Genomic DNA, 27,320 nt, shown 5'->3' with positions numbered 1-27,320 from the left:
TTACACCAGACGACTTTACACAAAAAAGAAAAATGGAGCATTGTCACCAGCATCTCACGGAAACAAATATATGTTACATTGTCACACGTCACATCCAATGCACATTCCTGGGCAAGGTGCTGTAACCAGTGCAGAGCTGGACAGCAGCCCACAGGCCCAGGCAGGGCCCCAGCAGGCTTCCAAGGAACAGGAGCCAGGTTGCAACCACCTGGCCCTGCACTTCCCCTCCAGCCTCCAGGCTGCCCTGATGAGGCTGAAAACAGCACCACGAAGATAAGCTGTTGAAGACAATCCTTCATAGGAACCTTCCATCAGCACATGGACAACAGATGCCAGCCAGCCGCCGGTCCACAGATGGTCCACGGAGAACGTGGGGTCAAGATTGAAAGTGACCTCGATGGTTTGTCTCGTGGGCCTGGAGGTGGTGGAGGGGCCAGCCCAGGCAGGGTATGGTGGGCGCCGCACGTGGACACACCAGGTCAGGTGGGCTCCCTTCTTGGATGAAACTCTTCATGGTCTTCTGGCTACTCTGACACTCCTCATCCGCTCCAGGGAGTGGAGCCTGCAGGAGGATGCCCTTGACCTAAGCCCCGTAGGTGCTAAACCATGGAGGCAGGTCCAGGGACCCCACCCAGAAAGCTCTGACCTCTGCTTCCACCCAACAAAACACCGCATGACCTGGCAACCAGGGTCTAGAATCAGTGCTAGAAAAACGTACCACAAAACGCTTCTCACGTCCATGGGTTTTGTTGGTGGTATTTTTTTTTTAATTTTGGATCAACAAAAAAAGAACATAGCAGGCTCTCAGGTATATAAAACAGGTAATATTAGGTAAACATACAAACTTCACCTTTACAAAAAAACAAACCACACACACATTTCTGTTAATACACGTAAAGCACAATATCTTACCAAAAATAAAGAATTTGGGTTCTGTCCAAACACTGGCAGCAAAGGGAGTGACCGCCACCACGGCACCAGGGCACATCGACAACACAGATAGAAGCGGCAATGCATCTCATGTGCCGCGCGGGGAACACAGCATTCTAGGTGTACACTGCGGGGAACAAGGTGTCACTCAGCCACAAACAGGGGCTCTGGGGCAGGTGCCGCAGGGACGGCATACGATTGGTTGACGCATAGTTCTTTCAAAATGGCTTAAATTAAAAAATAAAGCAGGGTTAAGGGAGAAACACAAAGCCAGAAACATTTAGGAAATGATGCATAGGTAGGTATACCATGTTTATTTTAATACATCTCATTAGTTTGCATCTTGCTAGGAAAAATACCGTCGCACTGTCCTGACAGTTACAGCAGCCTGTGTGTTATCGGTGTAAATGTCATCCAAGAGATAATTAAAAAAAAAAAAAAAAAAAAAAAAAAAGCTAGCCAAAGAGTAAAAAGGAAAGCTTAATAATCACTTTATGGTGTAAAAAAAAAAAAAAAAAATCCACTTAAGGCTCTCAGGAAGGTTTCTGTATGGGCTTAAATACTACAGCGAGGAGGTGTGGTTTCTAAAGTTCGCGTGGCGGTTTCCAAGACATTCCTGCTTCCTGCGTGCCCCTGCAGAGCCCGCCAGCACCCCTCTGGAGTCGTTCCCAAAGCAGGCTCTGCATCCTCGGCAAAAAAGCACCTGTGACCACCCGGACAGAAATCCAGTCTGCTGAGACCTCTGCACTTCCATCCCACGGGAGCGACCCTCCATCTCGTTGAGTTTAGATATTTTTGTGAGTCCGTTTTGTTTTTGTCATGTTTTGTGGTTTTGTTTTCTCTCTCTCTCTCTCTCTTTTTGACAAGGAAGCTTCTTACTGCTTCACCGAGTGCTACAATACTTGCTTTGATGTCACATTAAACAAATGTGCACTGTCTCTTTGTTCTCCCGAGTGTTCTCGGACACAGTTTTTCACGGAGGAGAACAAAGACCGCACACTGGCAATAAAGCACCGTACATAGTAGGTTCAGGAATGTAACACGCCATGTACATCCATGTCCCAGGAAAGGGCTGCGGCTCATCCTCACCTCACATCTGCAGGGAGAAGGGAAAGACAGACACTGAGACCACCGACCAAGTGAACCACCCAGCACACACATCACTGCATAGGAGGCAAACAGCGTGAAAACATTTAACCCAATCAGGGGTACACATGGATTTCAAGTTTTCATGAAATTTCCAGAATCACATTTGCCACATTAGCCATGTTGCAGTACCCATGTTGCAGTACAGGAATTGGGATTAGGCTCCCAGCATCTCACAGGACATGTCTAGAGACCGAGCCCCATTCTTCCATTGTACAGATGGGGGAAACTGAGGCCAAGAATGGTTCATTTGCCCTTCTCCCTGCCTTCCTTTCTTCCAGCCTAGGGCTTAGATGTGATTTCTGGAGCTCTGGCAGCCACCTTGGCCCATGAGATAATCCTGAGGATGGAGGCCACCAGCCAGACAGAAGAGTCTGCACCTAGGCAGACCTATGCTGATTCTTTAAGAACAACTCTTCCACATCCTATGTTGCTGCTCCTTCGCACACTCCAACACTTGGGCCACCTATAGTCTGAGCATGAGTGCCAGCCAGGCATGGGACAACAGGAGTGCCAGCCTCTCACCATGGGGTCTGTCACCAGCAGGCCCATGGAGGCCAGAGCCTAACGCTCTGTAGAAACAGGACCTGCAGGCAGGCACGAAACCACCCATCACACCACACTTTGGGCAAATGAAGCCAAGGCTGGCTGACCAACAGTCCTGGACTACTTCAAAGACCCGCCCAAGTGGATACTTTCCTCCCAAGAGGCTCCTCATGAATGGACCTCACCCGCAGGCCCAAGTCCCACATTGCAAACAGGAGCCAGGGTTCTCAGACACCCTATCTCTGAGAGCCTCCTCTCTTCTAAAGAAACTATTTGTTTTGGCCGCCATGGAGTCCCACGTGCCAGAAGGAGGAACCAGGCCAGACAGGGCTCCAACTTTCCCAAGCCAGGCGGGCCAATGCCAATGACCAGGAAGGCTTGAAACTGCCTCCTCCGTGATGACAGCGACTGCCTAGGTCCCATTTCCATCTGGGAAGTGATGTGTGTTGCTAGGAGACGTTTCCCAAGCTCCCTTGCCGTGGAGGGATGGCAGCTGAGAAAAACACAAAAGTCACTGGGTGGAATTTCCAGGATCACTCTCTAAGGGTGTTATTTTGCTCTTTTCCCCCCTCACTCCTTCTTCCAGCCTGGAGCACACATGTGGTTTCTGGAGCTTTCGCAGCCACCTTGGGCCATGAGGCAACTGCAGATGGATGCCACTAGCCAGACAGAAGGGAGACCCTGATGATACCTCAAGACTACCCTCCCTGCTCTGCAAGCCCACCTTTAGATGAAAATCACGAAGCTCGACCTTATCTCAATCCCTGTGCTGTCTGGCGCCACTAGCAGCCAAATGCAATTTCCAACACAGGAGCCAACAGCCCTGCGCGTTTATAAAGGATTTCCAGATATATTCAGCCTCCAACAGTCCTTATCTGTAATCTCCGTTAAGCCTCAGTTTTTTCATCTGTCAAATGGGGTGGGTGATCCCAGAGTGGTCAGGCGGTCAGAGCTGCCCCACCGCTGCTCAGGTCGCCCAATCCATTCCATTCATGTGCAATGCTCCTGCGTCCCCAATCAACGACAAAGAGAAGGACAAAGCTGGAGGCAGGCTCCCAGAGTGGGAGTGAGCCGCGGGCCAGGGCGTACTGCGAGGCAGGAGCAGACGGGGAGCAAGGAGACCCAAGCCGAGCAGACACCATGAAGGCCAATCAGGGCCACGTCCCCGCCGCACCCGGCGAGACAGGAAGCGTGATTTGCTGGTGTGATCAGTTGGTTGCACTTCCCCGCCCTGCAGGACTCAGCGTGTCCGGCGGACAGGTCCTACCTGGTTGGCTGCTTTAGGTGGGTTTTAACCTTTTTCTTTTCCGTTTTTTACCTGACTCCCTAGGCCTTCCTGTTAACAAAAGGGCACGGCAGTGAGTGGGCCAAGGGATGGCCGTCGGGGTGAAGAACTGAACCAACAAATACCTATGGTATTTATCTTTCCAGAAGAGAAGGCCAGCACCCTGGCATGGAGAAACTTCTGAGTCCCCTCGTGCTCTCAGGGCCCAGACACAGCAGGGCACAGAGGCCATTCTGCTCCTGGGTGGAGTCCGCCCGGTGGGGTGAAGGAGAGACCCCAGCCAGCCAGGGCAGCTGTAGTCCTCGAACCTGCTCCTCCCGCCCATCCCGGCAGGGGCCCTTCTTCAGATTCTTCTCATCTCAGCCCCGTGGTCCACTGATGAGTTGGGCATCTTATGCATTCCCAGCCCCTCTCAGTGAGGCCTGAACCTCCTCTCCTGTCAGTGCCGCGGCTTGGGCTGCCCTCCCCACCGGACACCTGCAGGCGTGGGATCTGCCTCCTCAGCAGGCATTTGGCCCAGGAGCAGGCCAACAAGTCCTTCAACAGCAGCCCAGATGCACACAGTAGTGAGCATCGCGCTCCAGGGGGCCACCTAACACCCCAAAAGCAAGGCTCCGAGGATCTGTTCTCGAACACCAATGCCAACAAAGGCAGCCACTCACCCGTGTCCTCTTCCCGATAATCCGGATTCAGGCTGGTGGTTGCGCAGGCGCACTCCAAATGCTCCTCTAACCTCACCTGGACTTCTTTTAATTTTGGTTTCTTCCTGACGTATTCCACCTTGGCCACCTGCCCGACAGAACACAGCCCAGCCATGAATGCCTGCATGGAGCTTCAGACATCACAACGTGCTGGGAGTCAGGGACAGGCTGGGAGGGAGAAGAGAGCAGCCTGACCTCTGACCTCTGACCTCCTCCCAGGAACGCTACCTTGTGGTGGGGAGTGTAGGAGTACCAGGTGAAAAACCTACAAGTTGCAGTGCAGTTTTTTGTGTGTGTGTTTTAGTTTTTTTGAGTAGAGTCTCACCCTGTCACCCAGGCCAATCATAGCTCTCTGCAGCCTTGCACTCTTGGGCTCAAATGATCCTTCCACCTCAGCCTCCCACCTGTAAACACGGGCCACCATGCCCAGCTAATTTTAAATTTTTTTTTTTCTGGTAGAGATGAGATCTCGCTATGTTGCCGAGGTTGATGTTGAACTCCTGGACTCAAGTGATCCTCCTGCCTCAGCCTCCCAAAGTGCTGGAATTTGAAGCGAGAGCCACCACGCCTGGCATTGGAGCATGGCATTTTGTAGATTCATCCTATTTTTGTTTAAAATAAACCCAAAGGTTCACGTGTGCCTGAGGGGTCTGAAGGATGCACACTGCTAAGGTGTGGGAGTTTGCGGGTTCTGGGGTGCAGGTGGCCAGGGAAAGTGTTTGCTTGTGTGTGGATGTGCAGCCGGAAAATGTTTTCAAATGATCATGTTGTTATTAAATACATTTTAAAAGCCAGGCTGAGCATGGTGGCTCACGCCTGTAATCCCAGCACTTTGGAAGGCCAAGGCAGGAGGATCACTTAACTCCAGGGGTTCAGGACCAGCCTGGGCAACATAGTAAGAGCCTGTCTCTAAAAACAAGTTAAAAATTAGCGAGCCATGGTGGCACCTGTAGTCCCAGCCTACTCAGGAGGCTGAGGTTGGAGGATGACTTGAGCCTAGGAGTTTGAGGCTGCAGTGAGCTGTGATCATACCACTGCACTCCAGCCTGGGCAATACACCAAGACCCTATCTCTATTAATTTAAAAAAAAATTTAAAGCCATGGCCTAGGAATGGGGGGTTCGTGGCTGTATCCTAGCCCGAGGTTGTTGTGGACCTGAAAGTCCAGATGATAATCCCAGCTGCTGGCCTGATGAGGACCCCACCTCCCTGCCAGCCCCCAGGCAGCAGGGCCAGCAGACCTACAACCGGGGTCCCCTCATGGCTCCCCCAGGTCCGAGGCTCTCCTTGGGCACAGAGAGGCCTGACCTCGGAAACCAGGGCCAGGAACGCTGGGCCATCACTGAGGCTCCACAAGATGAACCGGGAGGAGCACAGGCTGGCGGGCTGTGGCTGTCAGGCACAGGCAGCTCAAAAACGAACCAGACCTCAGCCGGGTGTCCCTCTTCAGACTGGACTCTGCCTGTCTGCGAGCCACACCTGCCCTTAATTCTCCAGGCAGTATGTTGTGGTTCTACAACATAGGGGTCCTGCCTCCACAGCCCCTTCCCGGAGGAGCTGAAGGCAGACAATGGCCCAGTCCAGGCCAGAGAGGGGAGCTTCAGGCATTCAACAAGGGAGGCAAGAAACACACACACACATGCACACATGCATAATGCACATACAAGCCCCATCATGGGAACACAACTCCACCCCACACACACACCTGTATAATGCACACACATACCCTGTCATGGGGAGGCAACTCCACCCCCCACACACATTCATGCAGGCATAATGTACACATGGGCCCCGTTATGGGAATCTTATTACACACACACCTGGCATCAACAGACCCCTAATGCACGGCCAGGGACCGCGTGAGTCGAGCACCGGCTCTCCCAGCCCAAACCCCAGCACTCATGTCATCCTCCCAACCACCCCATAAGGAGGCACGACTGGCACCTCCACTTATAGAAGAAACTGAGGCACAGGCAAGCCCTAACTAAACCTGTCGCTAACTGCTAGGCTGTCCCACCTGCCCCCTGGGGCACATGCCAGGGAACAGCCACCACCTTCCTGCCCTCCCAGGCCCTGGGGAGCTGAGCACCCAGCAGGCGCCCCATCTGTGCCCATGGAACCAGCCCTGCCGCATACAGGGTCTAAGTCCAAGAACAGCCCCCACTTCACCCTCACGGTTCATGGGGAAACTGAGGCTAGAAAGGAAACAGAGGCCGGGTCACCTCCTGAGCACAGGGGCGTGGGGGAATGCACGCTGCTGGGTGAATGAGGAGACCTCAGCACAAGGTCAGATGCCCCCAGCCCAGTGGCCCTGCCTCCCAGGTGGTCAGGAGGGTAAAGGAGGGAGGAGGGGAATGTTTCCCAACCTTCTTCAGGGGGCAGGGTGGGGGACTCTGGAGACTGGGCATCAGCAGGACCCCCAGGCAGAAGGTCAGCTCTGCACCCTGGGACCAGGCAGGCTCCGAAGGTAAGCCAGTCCCTAAGGCACTGGGGACCAAGCTTGTCCCAGGCTGAGTTAATGGTTAACCCACAGTGCAAAGGGTGCCTGCAGGCGTGTGAAGTGGTCTGGCCTGCCTGGGGCATGAACAGACAGCCAAGTATGAGCTCAACAGGTGCAGGGCGTGGGACGCCTGGGGTCAGGAGCCAGCTCAGAAACAGGACCTGGCCTGGGAGGTTTCGCTACGTCATAAAGCGTGAGAGAAAGCGGCCGGGACACCGCCGCTTCCTGGATGGGGCTCCTTTCTGTTCGGGAGGCCTCAGACCAGTCCCCCAACTCCTGCAGCAATCTGCCCCTTTCCCCAGGACAGAATCCTCCAGAGAGAGACCTGCAGCTGTGCACACACTTCCACCTCCCATCTGTAAAAGGGAAGCCGATCACACCCACTCAGGGGTTGAGGAATGAGGCTGCACACGCAGAAGCCCCCAGAACTGAAGACAAAGCCATCCTTCAGGAGTGGGCTGCCACTGGCGTCTATTCTAACACAGAGCCTCGAAACCAACCCACCCCCTGGTCCCCAAGCTCAGCACAGTACCACCCCCCACCCACCACAGGCAGAGAGTAGGTCTAGAGTCACGCTCCTATTGAGGGCCTGGGGTGGGAGAGGCCCAGCCTGAGGATGAACTGCAGCAAAGCCTCAAGAGGAGTGGCAGGGCCGCCTGGGACCTCAGCCACCCCAGCCCTCCAAGCGTGTCCTTAGCCCTCCCTGAGTCAAGAACTGCCAGGTAGTAAGTAACTAGGGATCCCAGTGCACAAAACCAGACCCAGCCCCGTCCTGCCTCGACAGGGGCCGAGCTCCTTCCTCCCCTCCCCTGGAGGCCCTGGACACAGGTCCCAGCAGGTGGAACAGCACCAGCCTCACATCCTGCCACCTCCCGGGCTTGAAGCACCCCTACTGTGCTGCTCCCACCCACCCTCAGCCTCTGCAGGGGCGGCCAAGTGAGGCATGAGGCAGGTGGGCTCTGAAATATGGGTTCGTGGGGATGGGCTCAGGTAGGGCGCCCTGTTCTGCTCCCGGCCCTGACCCTCCGGGTGGCACAGCCTCTTTGGTCAACAAGCAGCCTCACCTAGTTCCCTCGGCAGGGCAGATACCAGGGCCCGGCTCAGCAGAGACCGCAGGCCCATCTGGCCAGACACCAGATGCCCAGGTGAGGGGCAGGCTCGCTGTCATCCACTCAAGATGGCCAGCCGCCGCGGGTATGTGGGCTCCCAGGACACATCAGAAATGCCGCCCCTCTGGGCACCGTGCGAAAGGCACACGGCACGGCCGCTCGTCTGGGAACCCACTGTCTCCTCAGACAAGCCCATTTTTATCAAACAAAAACAAACAGCGATTTACGATTGCACCTGTTTCTGAGTATGCCAGGATTCTGGGCTGTTCCACCACCTCTGTCTGGCCAGGAAATAGCTGCATTTTTCTCCCAAGAACACAAAATGAATATCGGATTCTCACAAAAACCTCCTCCATAAAAGAAGGCCAAAGAACAGAGACTACGATGTCCTCAGGACTCCCACGGTAGGTGGCCCGGCCCCCAGACCCCAAGACGGAGCCCAAGTGATGGGGGTGGAGGGGTCTCCATGTCCCTCCCCTTTTTCCGTCCCAGAGATGTGGGCTGCACCTTAGCACACCAGACATTCCAATTCCCCATAGCTGAGTTCACCTGCATCGTAAGCCACCCCAACGCAACACTCCCTGCGCGAACTCACCCGAGACTATAACGCAGGGACACTGTCACCCCTCTAGACCTGGGATGCCGAGTCCCTGCTGCTACAAAGCCCAGAGGCTGTAGACACCCTCTGAGGAGGGCTTGGGACAGTCACTCCCTGCAGGGGACCCCACCCCCACTCCAGGTTATGTCCTGACCCTTTCAAAGCTCCAAGACAGAATATCAGCCATGGAAGACACCTGACTGGACCACACACGCCCATCACTGTAACCCTCACAGTCACCCTATGAGGACGCCATCGTGGTCCATTTTAGAGATGAGAACACACAGCACAGACGAGGGAAGCCCCAAGCCCAGGGTCACACAGTGTTGAATCTCCATTCCTAGCCTGCACTCCTTCTCACCTCTTTCACAGAAAGGAAGCCTAAACTCCGAAAGAGCAGAGCCCCAGCCCCACTGCCCCACAGCCCAACCAGGGGGTCTCTCAACAGAGACTTGGAATGTCACTCAATCCAGATGCTGACTTGGGTCATGAGGATCCCAGCCGGGCATAGTGGCTCACGCCTGTAATCCCAGCACTTTGGGAGGCCGAGGCGGGCAGATTACCTAAGGTCACGAGTTCGAGACTGGCCTGACCAACATGGCAAAACCCCATCTCTACTAAAAAATACAAAAAATAGCCCGGCATGGTGGCGTGTGCCTGTAATCCCAGCTATTCGAGAGGCTGAGGCAGGAGAATCACCTGAACCCGGGAGGCAGAGGTTGCAGTGAGCTGAGATCAGGCCACTGCACTCCAGCCTGGGCAACAAGTGAGACTCTGTCTTTAAAAACAAAACAGAACAAAATCCCTCAAATCGGGCATGGAGGAGGTTCATACCTGTGATCCCCAGAATTTGACACCAGCCTGGCCAACAAAGCAAGATCCAGTCTTTATAAAAAAGAAAAAAAAGAAGATCCTGCCTCCTTCAGCACCGCCCCCACATCCACTAAGAATGGAAGCAATGCCCAGGCCTCAAGCTCGTGTAAGAGGCCCCTGCTCAGCCTGGCTCAAGAGGACCCCAACTCCGCCCACCTAGAGACTCCTGCACCAGACCCCAGGGAGTGGACAGAGGCGTGGCTGGGAGCTTCTCACCCAGAACACCCCAGCCACTCCATTCCAGGGAGCAGAGGCCCATCCCGAGCAACAGGTGAGCACACACCTTGTGGAAGCCTCCAGCCCAGCAAGGGCTCAGAGTCAGCTCCATCCTGGCTAGACCCCTGCAGCCCTTGGGCTGGCATCTCATCCCCATGGTCCACGTCCAGGCCCACACTCCTGTCCTACCCACGAGGCTTGGGTCTGGGGGAAGAGTTGGGCGTCCAGGGACCAAGAGCTGACTGTGCCAGGCAGAGTGCAAGGAAACGCCCACCCAGCTGGGGACCCCAGCCAGTCTCTCCCCGAGGCTGCCAGTCAGTCACATCCTGGTGATTCCAGCAGGGCCTGTGGCGGGCAGTGACCACTCCCGGCTTCACTACCATCTTCTAACAAGAGACATCTGAATGTTGACTGGAAGGGCATAAAAAATGGAAACAGGAGGTGTCACGCCCAGCCTGGGTGGACAGACTGTGGGGGCCCCTCCCGGCCAGCCCCAACCTCGTTGACCTTGGCTGACCCCATGCCCACTCACAGGCATGGAGTCTGAGGCTCTGGGGCCCATCTCCTTCTCACTAGGTTGACAGCCACCTCCATCCGCAGTGGCAGGACCAGCCCCTTGGCTCAGCCTCCACAGTGGGCCTCCTGTTTCCTCTGACCTTTGTCCCCTCAGCCAAAGCCCCGTGTCCAGAGTCGGATGGGTGGGCAGGGAGAAGACGCCTCCCAGAAGTGGGAACATGAGGGCGGCCTGGGTCTGAGGAGGTGGGAACTGGGCCGCCCGGCTCTGCTGCAGGACACAGCCCTGAGGTCTTAGGACACCCTGTCCCTACTTGGGCTGACCAGGACCCTGTCCCACCAGATGAGACCCAGAGGCAGAGCCCTAGTCCCGGCTCCACCACTGCACAGAGCAAAGCAGGGGCCACTCCTGGAGAGGGAACTGGCCCTCATCCCCAATGTTGCACCGGCCAGAGGGTGCTGGAAGCCTCTAGACCCCACCCAGCCTGCTCCAGGGGCCGGGGGAGGGAGGCAGCACGGCCCTGTAGGACCAAGCCCTCCTATCCTCACCCCATGACGAGCCAGGGAGGGAAGGGTGGGGCCTGCCCAAGGCTGAGCCATGGGCTGAGAGCCTCTCCCCACACCTCCAAGGCTCCCCCAACACCCAGAACTGACATGAGAATCTCTAATGAGAACAAGATCACAGGTATCCCAGACTCAGAGCTTACAAGGGCCTCCAACATATAACTTGGGAGGATGCCGAGGCCCACAGAAAGGTAGAGGTTGTGCCCCAGGGAGGCACACAGGACAGAGGGGACGGTGCTGGGCTCACAGCCGGGGGACCTGGAGGCCCGAGTCAGGCCCTCCCCTCCCCTCCTTCCCTGACCCCCTGGCAGTAAATATCCTCTAAGGACAGAAGAATGCCCCAGACAAGCAGCCGCAGGGCCCTGGGAAAAACGGGGCTTTGAAAGGGGAGCGTGTGGCCTTGGAGATCCCAGGGAGTAAGATGTGGAATCTGCTTACTCAATACCCAGGCACCTCGGAGGACCAAGTCCCCAGAGGCCAAGATAATTCTCAGTTATGGGTCTAAAGTGCCCAGTCGTGTGACGAGGAAACGGCCCGACTGGCTGCAAAGTCCTTCGTGGAGAACCTTCTCCCCCTGCCCCATCTCCCTCCAGGGCCTGGAGTCACAACAGTGGGGGGTGGGGGATGTGAAATAATTCTTTTCTAAAGTCAAAGAATGGTTACTAATGTAACCCCAAAACTGAAATCCTCAAACATAATTTCAGTGACCCCATATTCCAGGAAGAGCAGGCTCAGTGGTCACCACATCCTCAGCTGACTTGAGCCCAGGGGGTCCAGACCAGGCTGGGCAACACAGCGAGATCCCCAACTCTACAAAGAATTTTAAAATTAGCCAGGCGTGGTGGCGTGCACCTGTCGTACTCGGGCGGCTGAGGTGGGAGGATAGCTTCGGCCTGGGAGTCCGAGGCTGCAGCAAACCGTGATCGCACCACCACACTCCAGCCTGGGCAACAGAGCAAGACCGCATGTCAAAAAAAAAAAAATCCTCAGAGCCAGGAGGCTCCGAGTCAAAGCAACAGCCTCCTGGACTAGGGGGGCCGCGCCCGCCTGCACCCGCTGCTCAAACGCGTGGGTCCCGCAGGTCAGGTGGGAGCATTACCAGCACTTTAAACCAACTGAAGACAGTTTCCAGGGAGAGGAGCCCTAAGAGAGCCCACCCCTCCCAGATGGGAGCCCTGGGGAGGTGCCAGGCCTCACAGAAGCCAGACGATACCTTAGACACTCACCCTGCAACCCCGTCCCCAAAACTGGAGACTGATGCCCCAACAGGCAGGAAACCTCCCTTGCAAACAGGATGGCAGCAGCCCCAGTTCTCTCAGAAGGGCCAGGCCCTGCCTCAGACCCATTGCACATGGGAGGAAAACACGCAGGCCAAAGCCAGCCCACCCAGGGCGCTGTATCCCGCAGGTCTCCGGGCACACTTCCCTGAACGCAGGGAGAAGATGCCCAGCCATGCGGCCCTGGCCCCAGGACCTGAGCAACCAAAGAAGACCGTCAGCAAGTTCACCCGGGTGCTGCTCCTCCCCCAGCGCAACCCCAGGGAGGAAGGCCCTGCTGTGGCAGGAACGCCAATGCCCCCAGGCTTCTTACGCTGAAATCTCAGCTCAAGGGGATGGCATTAGGAGGCGGGTGTCTTAGGGAAGGCATTAAGTCCTTTTTTTCTTTCTTAGAGATAGAGTCTTGCTCTGTTGTCCAGGCTGGAATGCAGGGACTCCATCACAGCTCACTGCAGCCTCAACCTCCCGACTGCGTTCTAAGACACTGAGACTGCACTGGTGCACCGAGGCTGCACCGGTTTGCTGCAGCCTCAGACTCCCAGACTGAAGCTATCCTCCCACCTAGGCCGCCCGAGTACGACAGGTGCACGCCACCACGCCTGGCTAGTTTTAAAATTCTTTGTAGAGTTGGGGATCTCGCTGTGTTGCCCAGCCTGGTCTAGACCCCCTGGGTTCAAGTCGGCTGAGGATTTGGTGACCCTGACCCTCCCACCTCAGCCTCCAGAGTAGCAGGGACCACAGGCACGTGCCACTACGCCCAGATAATTTTTGTATTTTTTGTAGAGATGGGGTCCTGCCATGTTACCCAGGCTGGTCTTGAACTCCTGGGCTCAGCGATCCTCCAGCCTCAGCCTTCCACAGTGGCTAGGACTACAGGTGTGAGCCACCTCGCCTGGCCTGATTAGGTTCTAGAGATGGAGGCTTCATGAATGCAATCAGTGCCTTAGAAAGCAGCCTAGGGAGGCTGTTCACCCCGCCCCTCACACTGAGGGCCGAGCGAGAAGGCGTCATCTACGAACCCAGAAAACACGGCCCCAGCAGAGAGAGTCTGCCGACGCCCTGATCTTGGACTTCCAGCCTCCAGAACTTTGAGAAGTACTTTTGTTGCTAATCAGCTCCTAGTGGATGGAATTCTGCTAAAGTAACCTGAAAAAGACAGGCACCACCCCCAACTTAATGAAAGCGGGGCTCACCCTGGGATTCTGCAGAGGGAAGTCCGCTATCTGGCCTCGAGCCCACCCCAAGCACTCCCTCTCCTTCTCCTGGGCTGCTCTATGGGGGAAGCCGGGGGACCCTCCAAAGGTCAGGCACTTCCAGAAGCAATGCAGGCTCTGAATACCCACCCCCCACTCCCCCTGCCATGCACCACAGCCCCCACTGAAGAGCCTGCAGAGGACTCTCCAGGTCCCAGGGACGCCAGACAGCTTCCTGCAACAGCCCCTGCACTGTGGCCTAGAGCGTGGAAAGGAGGTCAGACTCATCCCCAGAGCATCAGAGTGGAGGGCCCGGCCGGCCCTGCCTTTCCCATACCCCCAGGTGCTCCTTCTCCTCCCTGGGCCCCAGTGTACCTGCCAGGGAGATGGGAGCACAGCCGTGCACCCCCCCACCAGCCATGCCAAGTGCACCTTGTGGCCACCTGGGAGGGACCCTGGCTGCCTGGTAGGGGCGGCCCTCGGGCTGGGGTGGGGAGGGAGGGGCCGGGCTCACCTTGACGCTGCGGTGGTGGATGCGTGAGGGCTGGCACTTGACACTGCTTGTGTTGCAGCAGCCTGTGCAGCGCTTCACCTCTACACACGGGGGCCAGATCAGGAAGTTGGCGGACGTGGGGTCAACCTGACTCCGAGGAATCTCGTAAATGACCGTCCTTGTCTTGCAGACAGCAGGGACAGCTTCCTCTGCAACGGCAGGGACACAGTGAGCAGGGACTGGCCTCTGTGACCACCGCCCCACCCCAGGGCTGGGGCGGCTCCAGCTGGGCCTGGAGGGCAACCAGGGTGTGCCACAGGCCAGGATTCCTCCTAGGCAGCAGAGGCTGAGCTGGGAGCAGAGGCTCAGGGGCTGGGTGGGCAGGAGCACCACACATCCAAAGGAGCCCAGCCCGGTGCCTGCAGGCTGGAGGAACCTGAACAGGTGGGGCCAGTGACTGGGGGGGCAGAGCGAGACTTAGCAGAGAATTGTACAGCACTCACTGGGGTGCTCTGGCCTTCAAGACTGGTCTGAAGGGTGCAAAATGCAGACCCCCACAGCAAATGTCACCTGGGGAGGGCCTGCTTGCATCAGCTGGGACCAGCCACCCACACATCACACTTTAAGGTGGAAGATACAAAATCCATCCTCATGGAGGAAACCACAGCTCAGAGAGGGGATCCACCTGCTCAGGGCCACAGAGCAACGAGCAGCACCAGGGCTCAAACCCATCAGGTGGGACCGCAGAGGACGTGGGACTGGGGTAGAAAGCAGCGACTGGCCCAGGAGAACCTCCCAAACCTGCTAGTTCCTCCTCAGGGGGCTGGAGGGCCATGGGGCTGCCCTGTGAGAAGGGACAAAATATCCCCCAAATGGACGCGGGGGTGGAGCCGTGGAGCCAGGCGTGAGTGGGGCAGGGCATGCAGGGTGTGGCGAGGACGTCTGGGGCACACGCATCCCCACCAGTTCAACAGCCGGTGCGGGAGCACAGTACCCACACTGCGAAATTAAGCACGACCACGTTTCCAGCAAGGCTCCTGGGGACAGGCCCCAACAAGACAGAGCACTTAAGGAATTTATGATGGCTTTTCTCCCCTGGAAGTTCTCTTGGCCCAGACCAGGACTCCAGAAGGAGCAGGCGGGCTGGGGCAGGAGACACCCCCGATGGAGGGAGGCCTCGGGAGAGGCCAGAGCCAGAGGCACCAGGGCCAGGCCTATTTTAGGGAGGAGGGAACCAGTCGCTCGCCTGAGGCCACTGTGTTGGGAGAGTCAGCAGCTCCTCCCCACCCAACCCTGCCCTGCCGATGGCGGCCTCCTCCACTCACCAATGCTTCTCTTCCTTCGAATGGGCAGGGGCCGCTTCTCAGCTGCATGCTTGGTGGCGTGGACCCCGTGAACTCTCAGGCTGGTGTCCAAAGAATCCTCACTCCCTGAAGGCAGAAGGAGAGCACCGTGACTGCTCCAGGCCTGTGCGCTGTGCCCTGGGCCTGTCCAGCCACACTTCCCACAGACCAGCTTTGGGAGCCACTGGGGAACAGGCACCTGGCAGCACAGCCCCCCACAGCTCCCTGCCATGAGGGGCAGGGGGCCCCCCAGGAGAACCGTGATTCCCACCAGGGCTTTTCAGATATGCAGGAGATGAAATGCCTGAAACTGCGGAAAACGCCCAATTAGCACAGAGAGCCCCAAACGCAGGGGCCAGCGACGAAGCTGAGGGCCCTTCGGGGAAGAAGCTGCAGGCAGTCTCTCCTCTGGTGCCTCCTCCGAGGTAGCCCAGGTGAGGGCTGCCCCGGGTCAGGAGGGGCTTGAGGCTGCCCAGCTCGGTGCACCTCTCCGAGGGGCACAGGGCTAAGCCAGGCCCCACCTCTGTCTGGGGGCTGGAGCAAAGGAGAAGCAGAGGCCGCTGAGATTTCTGCAGGTGCCTGTACGTCTCCCTCCCTCCCCCTCACTGAAGCAGTCCCCGAACAAGTGGCCTAACCTCTGAGGGGCACTGAAAACAGCCAGACTGGGCTGTGGGCCAGACCCCACTCATTCCTGAAATGAGTCTACTCCAGGGCCAGCGGCCATAAGGAGAGGCAGGAGGGCACGTGGCCTCTCGTGGAGCCCACACTGAGGAGTTCCTGCAGCCTGACAGAGGGAGGCGGCCTGCGGAAAGGGGTTGAGAGAAGCTGGCATCTGCCAGCCGTGTTTACAGCGAGGCGGCCAGGTGCAGGTGGGGCAGTGGCCCAGAGCCAAGACCAGCACTGACCGGGGAGCAGAACTGAGAACCCTATCCCCGTCGCCCCACCCAGTGCACACACCACCCCATTCACAGGCGCTGATGGCTACGGCAGACAGGCTGGGGGAGTCTCAGGTCTCTCCGATTCCTGCAGCAGGGAGAGGACCCACAGTCCTGCCCATGGATACTGCCCGCACCTGGACACCGTGGGTGGCTCTAGGCCTCCTTGACTTGGCCCCCTGGTCCCAGCTTGGAGGGTCTCTTCCCATCTCCCTCCATCCTGCCTCTCTAGCATATAACCAAGGGAGAACAGGCGCCGAGACAGTGAGCCTCACAGCCAGGGTGCCCCAGAGGCAGAGATCTCCCCACCCCCTCCTGGGAAGCTTGGGACGTCCCGGTCACCAGCCCAGACAGCTAATAGGCTCTGCACCTCCTGGGTTCAGGACTAGCAGCCTGAAGTGTCTCTTCCCAGCCCACTGAGGCATCCGTGAGCATCCAAAAACCAACCGGAGACACCTCAGCTTCCTCCGCACCCCAAGGAGCCTGAGACCTGCAGATTTAAAATTAAGTCCCGCAAACCTCACAGAAGGTGGCAGGCAAAGATGAAGCCCGCCCAGAGCCCAACTTTTTACCGAAAATGACTCAATGTTCCAATGACACTAATTTTTTTTTGAGGCTCAAAATAAGATCAGAACAGAACGACTCACGCAGTAGGAATTTCCCATCAACCAACTGTTACAAGCAGCACTTCTTTTCATGAAAAAGTGACACTTCTGAGTCACATCCTGGTGGTGCCCATCTTGCCATGGCCAAAACCAAGGAGCAACTGGTCCACTCGCCACTCGTAGGAGAAAATTCAATCGTAATACCCGCTCCCATTTTCCGATGCCTTGCGATAGCCACGTTTGCATCGGCCACTTTACCAACGACAGTTTCTGTGTGTGCGGTGGGTGCTATCACTTCTTTACATCCAAGGAAACTGAGGCCCAGAGAAATAAAACAAGACAAGGAGGAGTGGCTCACAGGAGCCTCTGTGGTCTGCGTCCACAGCGCATGGGCCCTCTAGCCCTGGCTTAATAAACAGAGAAGACGGCAGCCCTGCTAGTTCACTGACCCCGAGAAAACCTGAGCTGGAGAATTTCTTGAGACAAGGGACAGAAGGGGAACGGCTCCCAGTCTAACAAGCCCACCCTTTGCCCCCAGCTCAAGATGCCAAGAGTGGACCATGCTCACCAAAGCCGCCCTTCCGATCTACTGGCTGAGACATGGCTCAGGGCAGCAGCCGCCCACAGCCCAGCAAACACAGCTCCGAGCAGCCCAGGACCAGGCCCAGGCGGCCTGGCCGGCCAGAATCACCCCTAAAACTGCTCCCAGGACAGTTAATCAGGAGGTTTTCCCTTTTGTCTTTTAGGCACAGATGTCCCAATGACAACTCCAGGACAGGGAGAATCTCCCAGCCACCCATCCTGGTCTGACTGGCCCGAGATGGGGATGGGGATATTTATGTTATCAGCCGCTCGATGAACCATGGGCACCGGGCCAGACTGCTCTGGGGAACAAAATGCCTCAGCTGCCACTGCACACGGGACAAACAGGCCCTAAACGCCGGCTGCCGGTCATTAAAAGACCACATGCTGGCCTCCGGCTCTAAAAGCCACAGGTGAAAAACCTTCACTCTTCCCTCCAGCACACCCTCCGAATGAAATGCTCGGGTTCCGGGAGGATGGCGAGGAATCCCACTACCCCTGCTCCTCCAGCCACAGCCAAGGAGCGGCCAAGCCCCCAGACAGTGCCTGGCTCAGTCTCCTTAACTGTACAATGGGACGCAGGCTGCATGCTGGGAGGAGCCAAATGCCAGTCAAAAAGCCCCACCCACCTGGAGGAGGAGTCAGCATAGCTGGGGCGCACACCTGGGATTCCTCCAGGCCTCTTTCTACTTCCTACAAAACATCAGCCTGGAAGGGTTATAAAGGAACCCCGAGGGAAAGTTCGTTACATTGCGTTTCTCCAGCCCCTTCCTCGTGAGCCCTACACTGTCCCCTGCTCCTAAGACACCAGAAGCACCTCTAGATCAAAAAGGGAGTACAGGACCCGGAGGGACGCTCACCCCACGAGAACTGACCTTAATCAGTTTACAACCCTCCCTAGGAGACAGAACCTGAGTTAAGGAAAAGGCACCCCCTACAAGCTGGAGAAGCAGCCGTTGCCTCTCCTGTCCTCAGGCGAGAGACTGTGGGTCCCTCTGGTTCCATTTCCAGCCACACCTGGGGAGGGGACTGAACAGGACGAAGGAGGCCCCGCTGTGTTACAAAAGGTCCCCCCACCAGGGGCAAGGCTGGGGGCAAGAGAGGAGGTAGATGCCACCCCCATATTCTCACACCCAAAGCCTCCCAGACACTAGGAGAATCCTATTCAGACCCCAAAACCTCTCACAAGACAGGAGGGCTGAGATCCGCGCTCTCTGCATTCCCTGGAGCAGGAGGAAAGTGCTCCCGGCACATGGCTGCAGGGGGAATTTGAAACCGACTAGGAGGACTAGCTTAGGGCATCCTTGTTTTTTCTGTTTGGACCCTACAACCTAGAAGCCCCCGGGTCAGGAATGCCATCAGCATACGCCACGGAGCTGCAATGCTAAAGGCGATAATGGGTGGGGGTGGAGGAGGCGGGGCGCCAAGACCAGAATAAGAATAGTCCCAGCAGAAAGTGAATGGCCCATTTCCCTGCGGCTTCCAAAGCCAGTCCTACGAGGAGGCCCAGCTCCCCACAGGCCCCCCTCTGCTAGCACACTCCCCCCCAAAAAGCCCTGAAACCTTCTCCGGGAAGCCGCCCCCCCCCCCCCCCCCCGCCACTTTTCCAAACCCATCCGGGACCAGCGAGATTCAGGCAAGGGTTCCCCGCCACAAACCAGTGCCAAATCCCTTTCCCCAGAGTTACCCACGGAGGGACCTGGTCAAAATCCCCCCGCCCAGCTGTGCTCTAGGAGTGAAACTCTACCGCCCCCGCCCCCGATAAGGATCAGCCCAGGGATTTCCTGGGTCAAGAAACTACAGAAACCATCGGCCTTGTTAGAAAATGGTTTTGGCATGAAACGAAAATAGTTCATGCCTCTCCACCACCATAATTAGGTACAAATTTCCAAATGACTAGACCATGTGATTTCACTTAATCCCTCCATGCCCCCCCCTTTTTCAGAGTCCTTTGCAGGGAGAGAAAATCTTCATGTCATATAAATTCTTCCAATTCTGCGGCCTTTAATTACACTTTTTAACAAGTGTATCGCAGACCCCCTTTTTAACCAGGTTAAGGCTCAGATTGGAGTTCCCAGGCCGAGTGCGCATTTTGAAAAGGGCGCCACAAAGGCCTGGAAGAGAGACCTCGCCTTCTAGGAAGGGGCTCTCTAGCCCTGAGGGGGCGGGCGGCCACCCTACACCCTCGCCCCTCCCACCCACCCGTGGTCCCCCCGGGGTGAGAAGCCCCTTTAACCCTTGCCAACCCGGGCCCAACTCCGCAGCTGACATTCGCCCCAAAACTCTGTGCTTGCAAATAAACTGTGTTCTCTACTGGCCCGGCCCCAGGGCCCGAGGGTGAGCCGCAAAAATAGCCCCAGGCAGCAGATGCGTCTAAGGCTTTTTATTGGGTCGTGAAAACAGTAAGACACCGGCTTCTGCAACCACGGAGGCCCAGCCCTGCGGCAAGAACGCGGTACCAGCTCGCAGGGATTACAAAGGGGCCGGGCCCTGACCCGGGGGCCGGCCCCGCCCGCCCGTCCGTCGGACCGGGAGCTGCGCCTGTCCTTGGGGCCTCACTCAGCGGGCTGCCCGCCCGGCGCACGGGCCAGGGCTCTGCGCCCAGGGTCTGGGCCGGATCCCGCCGCTCCTCCGGCCAGAGGGCAGGCGCGGGGCCCGCACACCTGGCGGGGGCCGCGGCTGAACTTTGTATGACACACGCGGCGTTTTCCTTAAAGGCGAAAACAATCCTGGGGCGAGCGAGCAGCCTTCGGCCGCCGCTGGGAGAGAAAGTGGAGACTGGAAGAGAAACTCCTGACTCATCCGCCCGGGCGCTTATGGCCGGGGATTGGATTCTGACCTTTCGGTGCGCTCCTGCGAGGCGCCCCGCCCGGCCCCAGCTCGGGGCGTACAGGCCGCCCGCCCGCGCCCTCCCCGCGCGCCGAGGGAAGGGGCGCGATTTACCTACGGAGTCTATCTCCAGGAGTCGCTGGAGGTCCCGGATGCTGTGGATCTGACTGTGCGCCAGCCTCTCGATCACCTCGCGGGGGATCTCGGCTTCCTGCAAGCAGAGGCCACACGGTCAGTGCCCGCGGCCCCGACCCCGCCGGCACGCGCCCCCGGCCGCCAGGAGTGCCGCCGCCCGGGGCCCGAGGACACCCCGCGAGCTCCGGCCGCAGTCCCCGCCCCAGCCCCTGCGGAGCCCTCGCCCCGGCCCTGGAACCAGAAGCCGGGGGTGGGGCTGGAAGAGACCCCAAATTCTCCACCCCATCCATGTTCCGCCCTTTGCAAAATCAAAGCCTCCCTCCCTTTATATTTTCAGACAAAAGCCCCCGCACTCCGGCCCCTCCGCCCGGGGTGTCAGTTACAGAAGGTCTGGGGGCAGCGAGGGGGCCGAGAGTTTCTGATTTAATAGTGAGATCAACATCTAGAAAGATCAAGTTAAAATGCGTCACGGGTCGGCGAGAGTCACGGCAGCCCTAACACTTTAATCCAGGCAGGGCTTAAATTTCACGCCCCGGAATCCCGGGCCGAACCCGTGGAGAGGTCTCTCCGTCTCACAAACACACGCACGCGCGCGCACACACACACCCGCGCACACACATCTCACTCACACACTCGCCCCACCCCGGGCTCCGGCCCAGCCGCGGCCCTAGCGCCGACTAAGACGCCCAAATCCAGCCGGCGGCCGGGAGAAGAAACCTCCAGGGAAAGCGAGGGAGGGTTAAACTTCCACCTCGCGCAGCTCTCCGGGCCCTGCGGAGACCACCCTCACCTCTGGCCTCCCCCACTCCCCTCCCTGATTTTTAAGGAGAGTCGGGGGTCGCTGGAGAGCCTGAAGCACTAAGTTCCCACGACGGGGGCTGCGGAAAGTCATTCATCACAGCAAAACTCCCGGGGACCGGGATGAGGATGGGGGGGCGGGGACGCCGCGGTGGGAGGGTGCGGACGCCTGGCCCGGCCCCAGCTCGCCTGGCTTAGCCACCTGTAAGCAGGCCCGGGCGGGCGGGACTGTGCCGGCCCTGCGCCCCGCCGGGCTTGGGGACTGGGAACCGGGGGCTGCGGCTTGGCGCTGCCTACCCTGCCCGGCCAGGGGCTTCCGCAACAGCCGCCCCTACCTGTTTATCGGCCGCCCTTCTCTCCTCCCCAGGCTTCGCCGGCTCACACACACACACATACACACACCCCCTTCCCCACTCCCCGCACCCCGCTGCTGCAGCGCCCGCTGCGCCCCAGCTCCCCTTCCCCGGAGAGGAGCCTGCGTCCCCCGAAGTTTCTCCCCACTCGTCCTCCTCGCTGTTCCCAGTCCCCCCAAGGCAGAGCAAGCGACGCAACACGCTGGAAACTCCCCCCACACACTTAGGCAAGGCAGAAAATAGAAACCAGTTGGGAAAATTTAAACATCGACCACCCTAGCAGAAACCAAAACGCTCTCTGCAGAGCCCGCGGCGCCCCAGTCACCGGGGGGTGTGCGCCGGAGGAGCCGGCGCAGGCACGGGGCGCGGGGGCGGCACCAACCTCGGCCAAAGCATGGGCGAGGTATCCGCAGCCGAGGAGCAGCAGGCAAGCCCAGGTCCTCATCGCGTCCCGAGGCGCTGGCGGCTCGGCGGAGAGGCGAGGCCGCGGGGCGGACGCTCCAGCCGGGCTCCTGTGGCGGCGAAATTCAGTACCATCCCTTAGGGAGCGCGGCCCGGAGGAGGGTGGCGCGGGGAGCACGGAGCTTGCGGAGCGCGCCCGGCGCGAGCAGTGAGTGCAGAGAGGCAGGCAGCGCCAGCCAGGAGGAGGAGAAACAGGGAGTGCGCGCCCGCCGCGCGGGGAGCCTCCTGGGCCGCCGGGTAGGGGGTGGGGACGGAAGGGGCGGAGGGCGGGGGCTGGGCTTCTTCCTCGGTGCGTTCCCGGTGCTGGCCGCCGCCGCGCTCGCTCCCCGGTGCTGGCTTCAGGAGCGACCCGGCCGGTAATTCTGCATATTTGCGGGCATCAGCCCCGAGAAGAACTCCGGAGGGAAGCTGGGGCCGCCGCCGCCGCTGCCACCACCACGGATCACCTGTCCGGACGCCTGGCCCGGCCCCGGCTGCGAGCTGCAAGCGGCCCTGCGCGCCCACCGCCGGCCCCGCGCTCGCCTCCGGCCTCCTCTCGCAGCCGCCGCCCGGCCGGGCACAGCGCGGCCCAGCACCCCCAACGCGGCGCGCCCTCGGCTCCGGCGCCGCGCTCCGCCCTCCGCCCGCCCGGGCCAGGCAGCGCCCGCGGCCGAGCCGCCTGGCAGCCGCCACCCGCCCGGGGCCTCGCTGCGCCGCCCGCGCGGGCCTGAGGGCGGGCGCAGGGCCGAGCCGGCGCCTCCGCCGCAGCCGCCGCCGGGAGAGGAGGAGGAGGAGGAGCAGGAGGCGCAGGCCCGGCTCGCTGGAGTTGGGCGGGCTCCGCAGGGCGCGCGTGTGGAGCCGGCCGGCGGTGGGGAGAGGGTTATAGCGCCGCCGCCGCGCCCCTCCCCCAACTCCCCCCCGCCTCCCCCGGATTCCGGGGCCGGGACCCGCACCTCGGAAGCGCGCGGGGTTCGTGCGGACCCGGCAGGGCCCGGGCGCCGCCGCCGCGGCAGGGAGCACACACGCGCTCGCGCAAGCAGCTAAATCCATCAAAGCCCCGCGCCCGGCTCCGCGCCGGGGCTCCGCGCCCCTCCCTCGAGCTTGCCCACCCTCCAGTGCCAGCTGCAATCCTGCGGCACCGGGTGGGGAGGGAGGAGGCCGCCGCAGAAGCGCCGCCGTCGCCGGCTCGCCTCTCTCGGGCCCCAGTGGCGGCAGCGGGCAGCGCCCAGAGCTGCTGCGCCAAAAAGGGCGAGAGAGCCGGTCCCCGCCCCCGCCCCGGCGCTCCGGCCGCTCTCCACGGTTCGGATCCAGGGCCCCAGCCTTACCCTCTCCATAAAAGGAGGGGGAGTCAGTCTTTGGGAAAGGAGGGGGGCGGGTTTGGGGCACTCACCTGGCGGCTGCCACGCGCCCCCGCCCAGGATCCGAAGCTGGGGCATCTGAATGAGGACCCTCCACCCACATTTCCACTTGGGAGTGAGCTCTGGTCGGGGGACGGGCCTGCAGCCAGCCTCGTCCCCACCCTGGGACCCGCGCCCCCCAGTCCCCCACTCCCGCGCGGAAGGCAGGGCCGCGCCCTGAGCCGGGAGGTCGAGGGGATGGAAGGGAAAGGAGCCACGGGTGAGGGTCCCCCGGGTTCTGAGTCTCCCGCGTCGGGATCCGCGGGGCGCACAGAGCGCCACCTCCGGCCGAGGCGCAGCTCAGAGCGCGATGCGGGGGAGGAACGCGCGCGGAGGCCGAGGTCTGAGCGTGGCTAGACGGCTCCCACGCCGAGAAAGGGCGGGTGTGCCCGGGCGGGATGGATTTCGCCTCCCTAGACCAGGAGGAATTGGACCCTGACTACGGTTCCAGGTGCTCGTCAGTGCGTGCCAGGGGATCTACGCGCCCTCGTACTGGGTCCAGCAGGGTGGCGCGCTGTGCAGACCCCGAGGCTAGACGGCCTAGGCCCCTGGAAACCAGGAGACGCTCCCGTGGGTGGGCAGTGAAGCAGAATTCAGCCCGTCCCAGCCGTCACCCCCAACCCTGTGGATTAAACCCCTGCCCCCGCCGCGGTCGCCCTCCCTCCAGACAAAGGCCATTAAAGCGCAGCCCTGCGGGCGGTCTTTCATCCCCAGCTAGTCCAGCTCTAGCATTTCAAAGGCCGAGTCCAGAGAGCGCTTCGGGGGCGCTCACCTTCCCCCAAATATGGGGGGGAGGGGCCTCTCCCTCCGCTCCCAGTGGGTCGCTTCTACACGCGCCCTTCCACACACCTGCAGGCCCCCTCCCCAGCTTTCTCCCTTCCGTTGTCTGCAGTCCCACACCGCGACCCCCGCGGTCAAGCAAGCCCTCTGGGTGGTCAGGACCAAGCCGGACCGGGACAGAACCAGGAGAGCCTTGGAAACGTGGAGAAGCCCCTGAAAGCCAAGTCTTGTCCCTCCAGGGGGAACTTGGGCCGCTCGGGAGGGGACACCCACTGGATGGCTTCTGGAAGGAGCCGGACTCGCAGAGTCAGGACGCAGGCCGGACCCCGGCCTCATTCCTCGGCCAGTTATCCTGGAGTCGCGTGCATCCTGTCCTGGGCCTCGGACTCCTCCGGGCAGAGGGGGCCCGAGGTGACCTCTGTGGGGTTAGAGGACTCGGTGTGTCGGTGTGGAAAGCAAGAAGGAAGGTTGCGTTGTATTGGGGGTGGGGTACCCGTCCCTCCCGGCTTCCGGGGTCCTGGGGGTCCTCGCCGCCTCTGAGGGCCTAGATGGCTGCTTCCCTGGGCTCCCCTCCGGGCCTGGAGCTACGGGTGCGCCGAGCTAGAGTTTAGGGCCACCTGGGGACGTGGAAGGGGCGCTGGAGCGAGGCGGGGGCTGGGGCGGGGCGTGGGTGCTTCACCCGCGGGACGCAGAGCTTAAGCGAAAGCGGTGCAGACATCTCTCTAATCGCCGGCCTCTATTAAAAATAAAACCGCGACCCGTCGTCATGGCGACCACAACAACAGCGGCCGAGCGAGGGAGGCGAAAACTTGTGCAGCCGCGCGACAGCCACGTTCTGGGGAGACTCGGGGCACGGCGCGCCCGGCGTGGGACAGGGACCCCCTTGCCCGGCCCCGCCCCATTCTCCGCCGGATCCCCGAAGAAACAAAGAAGACGTGGACCCCCACAGGCTTTTTGGGGGGGAATTGGGCGTTGAAACCGTGGGGCTGACTTAACCAAGAGGTCGCCGACTTGGATGAAAACCCACGCCCGCGGGGAGCCCCCTCCCCGGCCTTCGTTTCCATTCAAACTCCCAGCGTCCTAACTGCAGCCCCTGGAGAGTGGGCGGAGGGAGAAGGTGGGTTTCAGGTGCTCGACGCAGGATGGGACGGTGCGACCCGGGCCCCGCCGGCGGGTTTTGCCCGCGGAAGCTGCAGCACCTGCCCCGCCCGCCCTGCCGCGATCCTTGCAGATGGGGGCGGTCACATGCTTCTTTCTGGCCGGGAATCGAGTTTCACTTCCAGCCGCTATTAGTCGGTTCACACAGTTCACTGCAAACATTTGATAATGAGGCTAAATATACTCCCGCGTCGGAGGAGGCGTGGGCGGCCCGATCGCGTGGGCACTGCGCTCGGGGCTCCGCGGGGCGTCCCCTCCCAGGCCCAGGAGACAGAGGCGCGGACCCGGGGACGGAGGCTGGCTTTGTGCGGGAGGGAGACGCGCCCCGCGCGCCGCCCCCGAAACATTCCCACCCCAGGCTGCGGCGCGCGTCTGGGAGGCCGTGGGCGCCCCGAGGTGAGCCCGGGGCCCCTGGCGGAAGCAGCGGGGAGTTCCCGGCGGGTGCGGGGAGGTGCTGGTGGGAAGCAAGGTGCACCTGGCGGCCCGGGATGTCCGGTCGCCCCCGGAGCCGGTGCATCCGGCCTCTCCCGGCGCGCCCAGACGTGCCCACGGGCCCATAATTACCGTGAGCCAGGTGCCCCAAATAGGCCGAGCGAGGAGGACCATCGCGCAGCAGGGGCGGGTGGCCGGACGTCTGCCCCTGGCTGTTCCCTCCCGCCCCTCCCCAAGACCCTGGCACCCAGGGAAAGCGGGAAGGGCCTTGGCCATTCCTCAGGGTAGGGGGCTGGAGAGGGGAAGAAACTTTCGCCGAGCCCAGCGCTGCCCCCTCATACCCATCCCCACCCAGGCTGCATGTACGGGGCCCCTCCGGGGCTTGGCACCAGCAGGCGCGCAGCGATCGCTGTCGTCGTTATTTAGTAGTAGTAGTAAGGGCTGACATTTATGCCGACGTGGATGGCGCCAGGTGCTAAGCTCTTTCCTTGTATAATTTCACCTACACTCACACATCAACGCAAAGCGAGGACTTGCAGGAGGGCTGACCACCCCAGGGACACCTCTGCAACCTCGGTAAATATAGACCATCCTCAATTCGCGGGGGCATTTGTACGTGGGGTGCACAGGCAGGAACAGGAAAGAAGCGGTGGCCACCCAGGAACAGTGGTTGCAGTCAACACTCCCGATCCCCAGTTCCAAGGTTCGAGGAGGGGGCACAGGCAAGTTCCCTCCTCTGCTCTCTGCCCCTTGACCTTGGCCTTGGTGAGATCTGTCCCTAGACTGCCCTGGGTGTCCCTTGCCTCATCTGAAAAGCGGGAGGTGGACAGCCGTCACTGCGCCAGCTGCCTCCACTGTCAGGAAGCCTCCCTCCCACCCACCTGCCCAGGAAAAGTTGCACTGGGGTGCCCTGGGCAAGGGCCCTGCTGGCCGCCTGCCTGCGCCTGGGTTGGGGGTAGGGGGGCAGCTGGGCACCCAAATCCTGGCTGCTGCCCCCAGTGCCAGGGCAGATTTCAGAACAATTTGTAATGACGAAACCTCTTGTAATGACGTTTCCCTTTATCTCTGGGCAAGGCTTTCTTCGTTCTAGGCAATTAATCCAAAAGCAACCCCAGCCGAGTGGGCTGGACTCCATGAAGATCAAAACTGCCCAGCGCAGGCGTTAATCAAGTCATTATCTCAGGGCCCCAGCGACTAGGGATCAGGCCTTTCCAGTTCACACTCTCCAGAAAGGGAGATAACCCCCACCCCCCGCCAGCAGGTGGGAAGGCTCTCCCTCCACGTTGCTTTAACTCCCTATTAAATCATTTTTTTCTTTTAAACACACAAATAGAAATGAAATTGAAAATAGCACACGAGCCCACAATTGTCGTGTGAACATTTTGTGAATGAAGACATGTATGAAAGGACGTTTGGCAGCTTCAAGAAACGAAAGCCGAGAGTCTAGCTAGACCAGGACCATCCAGCCCAGGAGCGACGGCCATGCGTGGCCGCTGGGCACGAGAGATGTGGCCGGTCCAAACTGCACAGTACAGTAAGTGCAGAACGCATACCAGGTTTCAAATGCTTAGTAAAGAAAGCGAAATTTC

General features: G+C 59.8%; 2 protein-coding genes across 5 annotated transcripts; one reads left to right on the top strand and one right to left on the bottom strand.

Annotated features, from left to right (window-relative positions):
• PDGFA (platelet derived growth factor subunit A) lies at positions 1-23,889 on the bottom strand. 4 transcript variants are annotated; one of them, XM_033192936.1, is made up of 8 exons: positions 23,355-23,889; positions 21,906-22,035; positions 20,352-20,448; positions 15,269-15,373; positions 13,965-14,152; positions 4,570-4,696; positions 3,890-3,958; positions 1-2,026 (listed from the first exon to the last, which is right to left on the bottom strand). In XM_033192936.1, the coding sequence occupies exons 1-7, from the start codon at positions 23,423-23,425 to the stop codon at positions 3,903-3,905; spliced, it is 774 nt and encodes a 257-aa protein (XP_033048827.1). In that variant the 5' UTR covers positions 23,426-23,889; the 3' UTR covers positions 1-2,026; positions 3,890-3,902. The 4 variants fall into 4 exon arrangements, with proteins under 4 accessions (XP_033048827.1, XP_033048830.1, XP_033048828.1 ...); XM_033192939.1 differs by lacking the exon at positions 23,355-23,889 and adding an exon at positions 22,918-23,239; XM_033192937.1 differs by lacking the exon at positions 3,890-3,958.
• LOC117072615 (synapsin-1-like) lies at positions 23,738-27,320 on the top strand. Its single transcript, XM_033192940.1, has 2 exons — positions 23,738-25,695; positions 27,065-27,320. The coding sequence occupies exon 1, from the start codon at positions 23,760-23,762 to the stop codon at positions 24,687-24,689; it is 930 nt and encodes a 309-aa protein (XP_033048831.1). The 5' UTR covers positions 23,738-23,759; the 3' UTR covers positions 24,690-25,695; positions 27,065-27,320.

This window comes from Trachypithecus francoisi, unplaced genomic scaffold (assembly GCF_009764315.1).
Source record: "Trachypithecus francoisi isolate TF-2019V2 unplaced genomic scaffold, Tfra_2.0 Lachesis_group4, whole genome shotgun sequence".
NCBI lineage: Eukaryota > Metazoa > Chordata > Mammalia > Primates > Cercopithecidae > Trachypithecus > Trachypithecus francoisi.
This window is presented reverse-complemented; position numbering and strand designations above follow the sequence as displayed.

What these genes read in the sequence shown, in the direction of transcription:
- LOC117072615 (XM_033192940.1), top strand. Translation starts at nt 23,760, where the DNA reads ATGGATTTCGCCTCCCTAGACCAGGAGGAATTGGACCCTGACTACGGT.
- PDGFA (XM_033192936.1), bottom strand. Translation starts at nt 23,425, where the DNA reads ATGTGGGTGGAGGGTCCTCATTCAGATGCCCCAGCTTCGGATCCTGGG. An exon ending in TCGCCCATGCTTTGGCCGAG is followed by an intron (nt 20,449 to 21,905) that starts GTTGGTGCCGCC and finishes CTCTGCTTGCAG; the next exon opens with GAAGCCGAGATCCCCCGCGA. An exon ending in CCTGGAGATAGACTCCGTAG is followed by an intron (nt 15,374 to 20,351) that starts GTAAATCGCGCC and finishes TTCTGCCTTCAG; the next exon opens with GGAGTGAGGATTCTTTGGAC.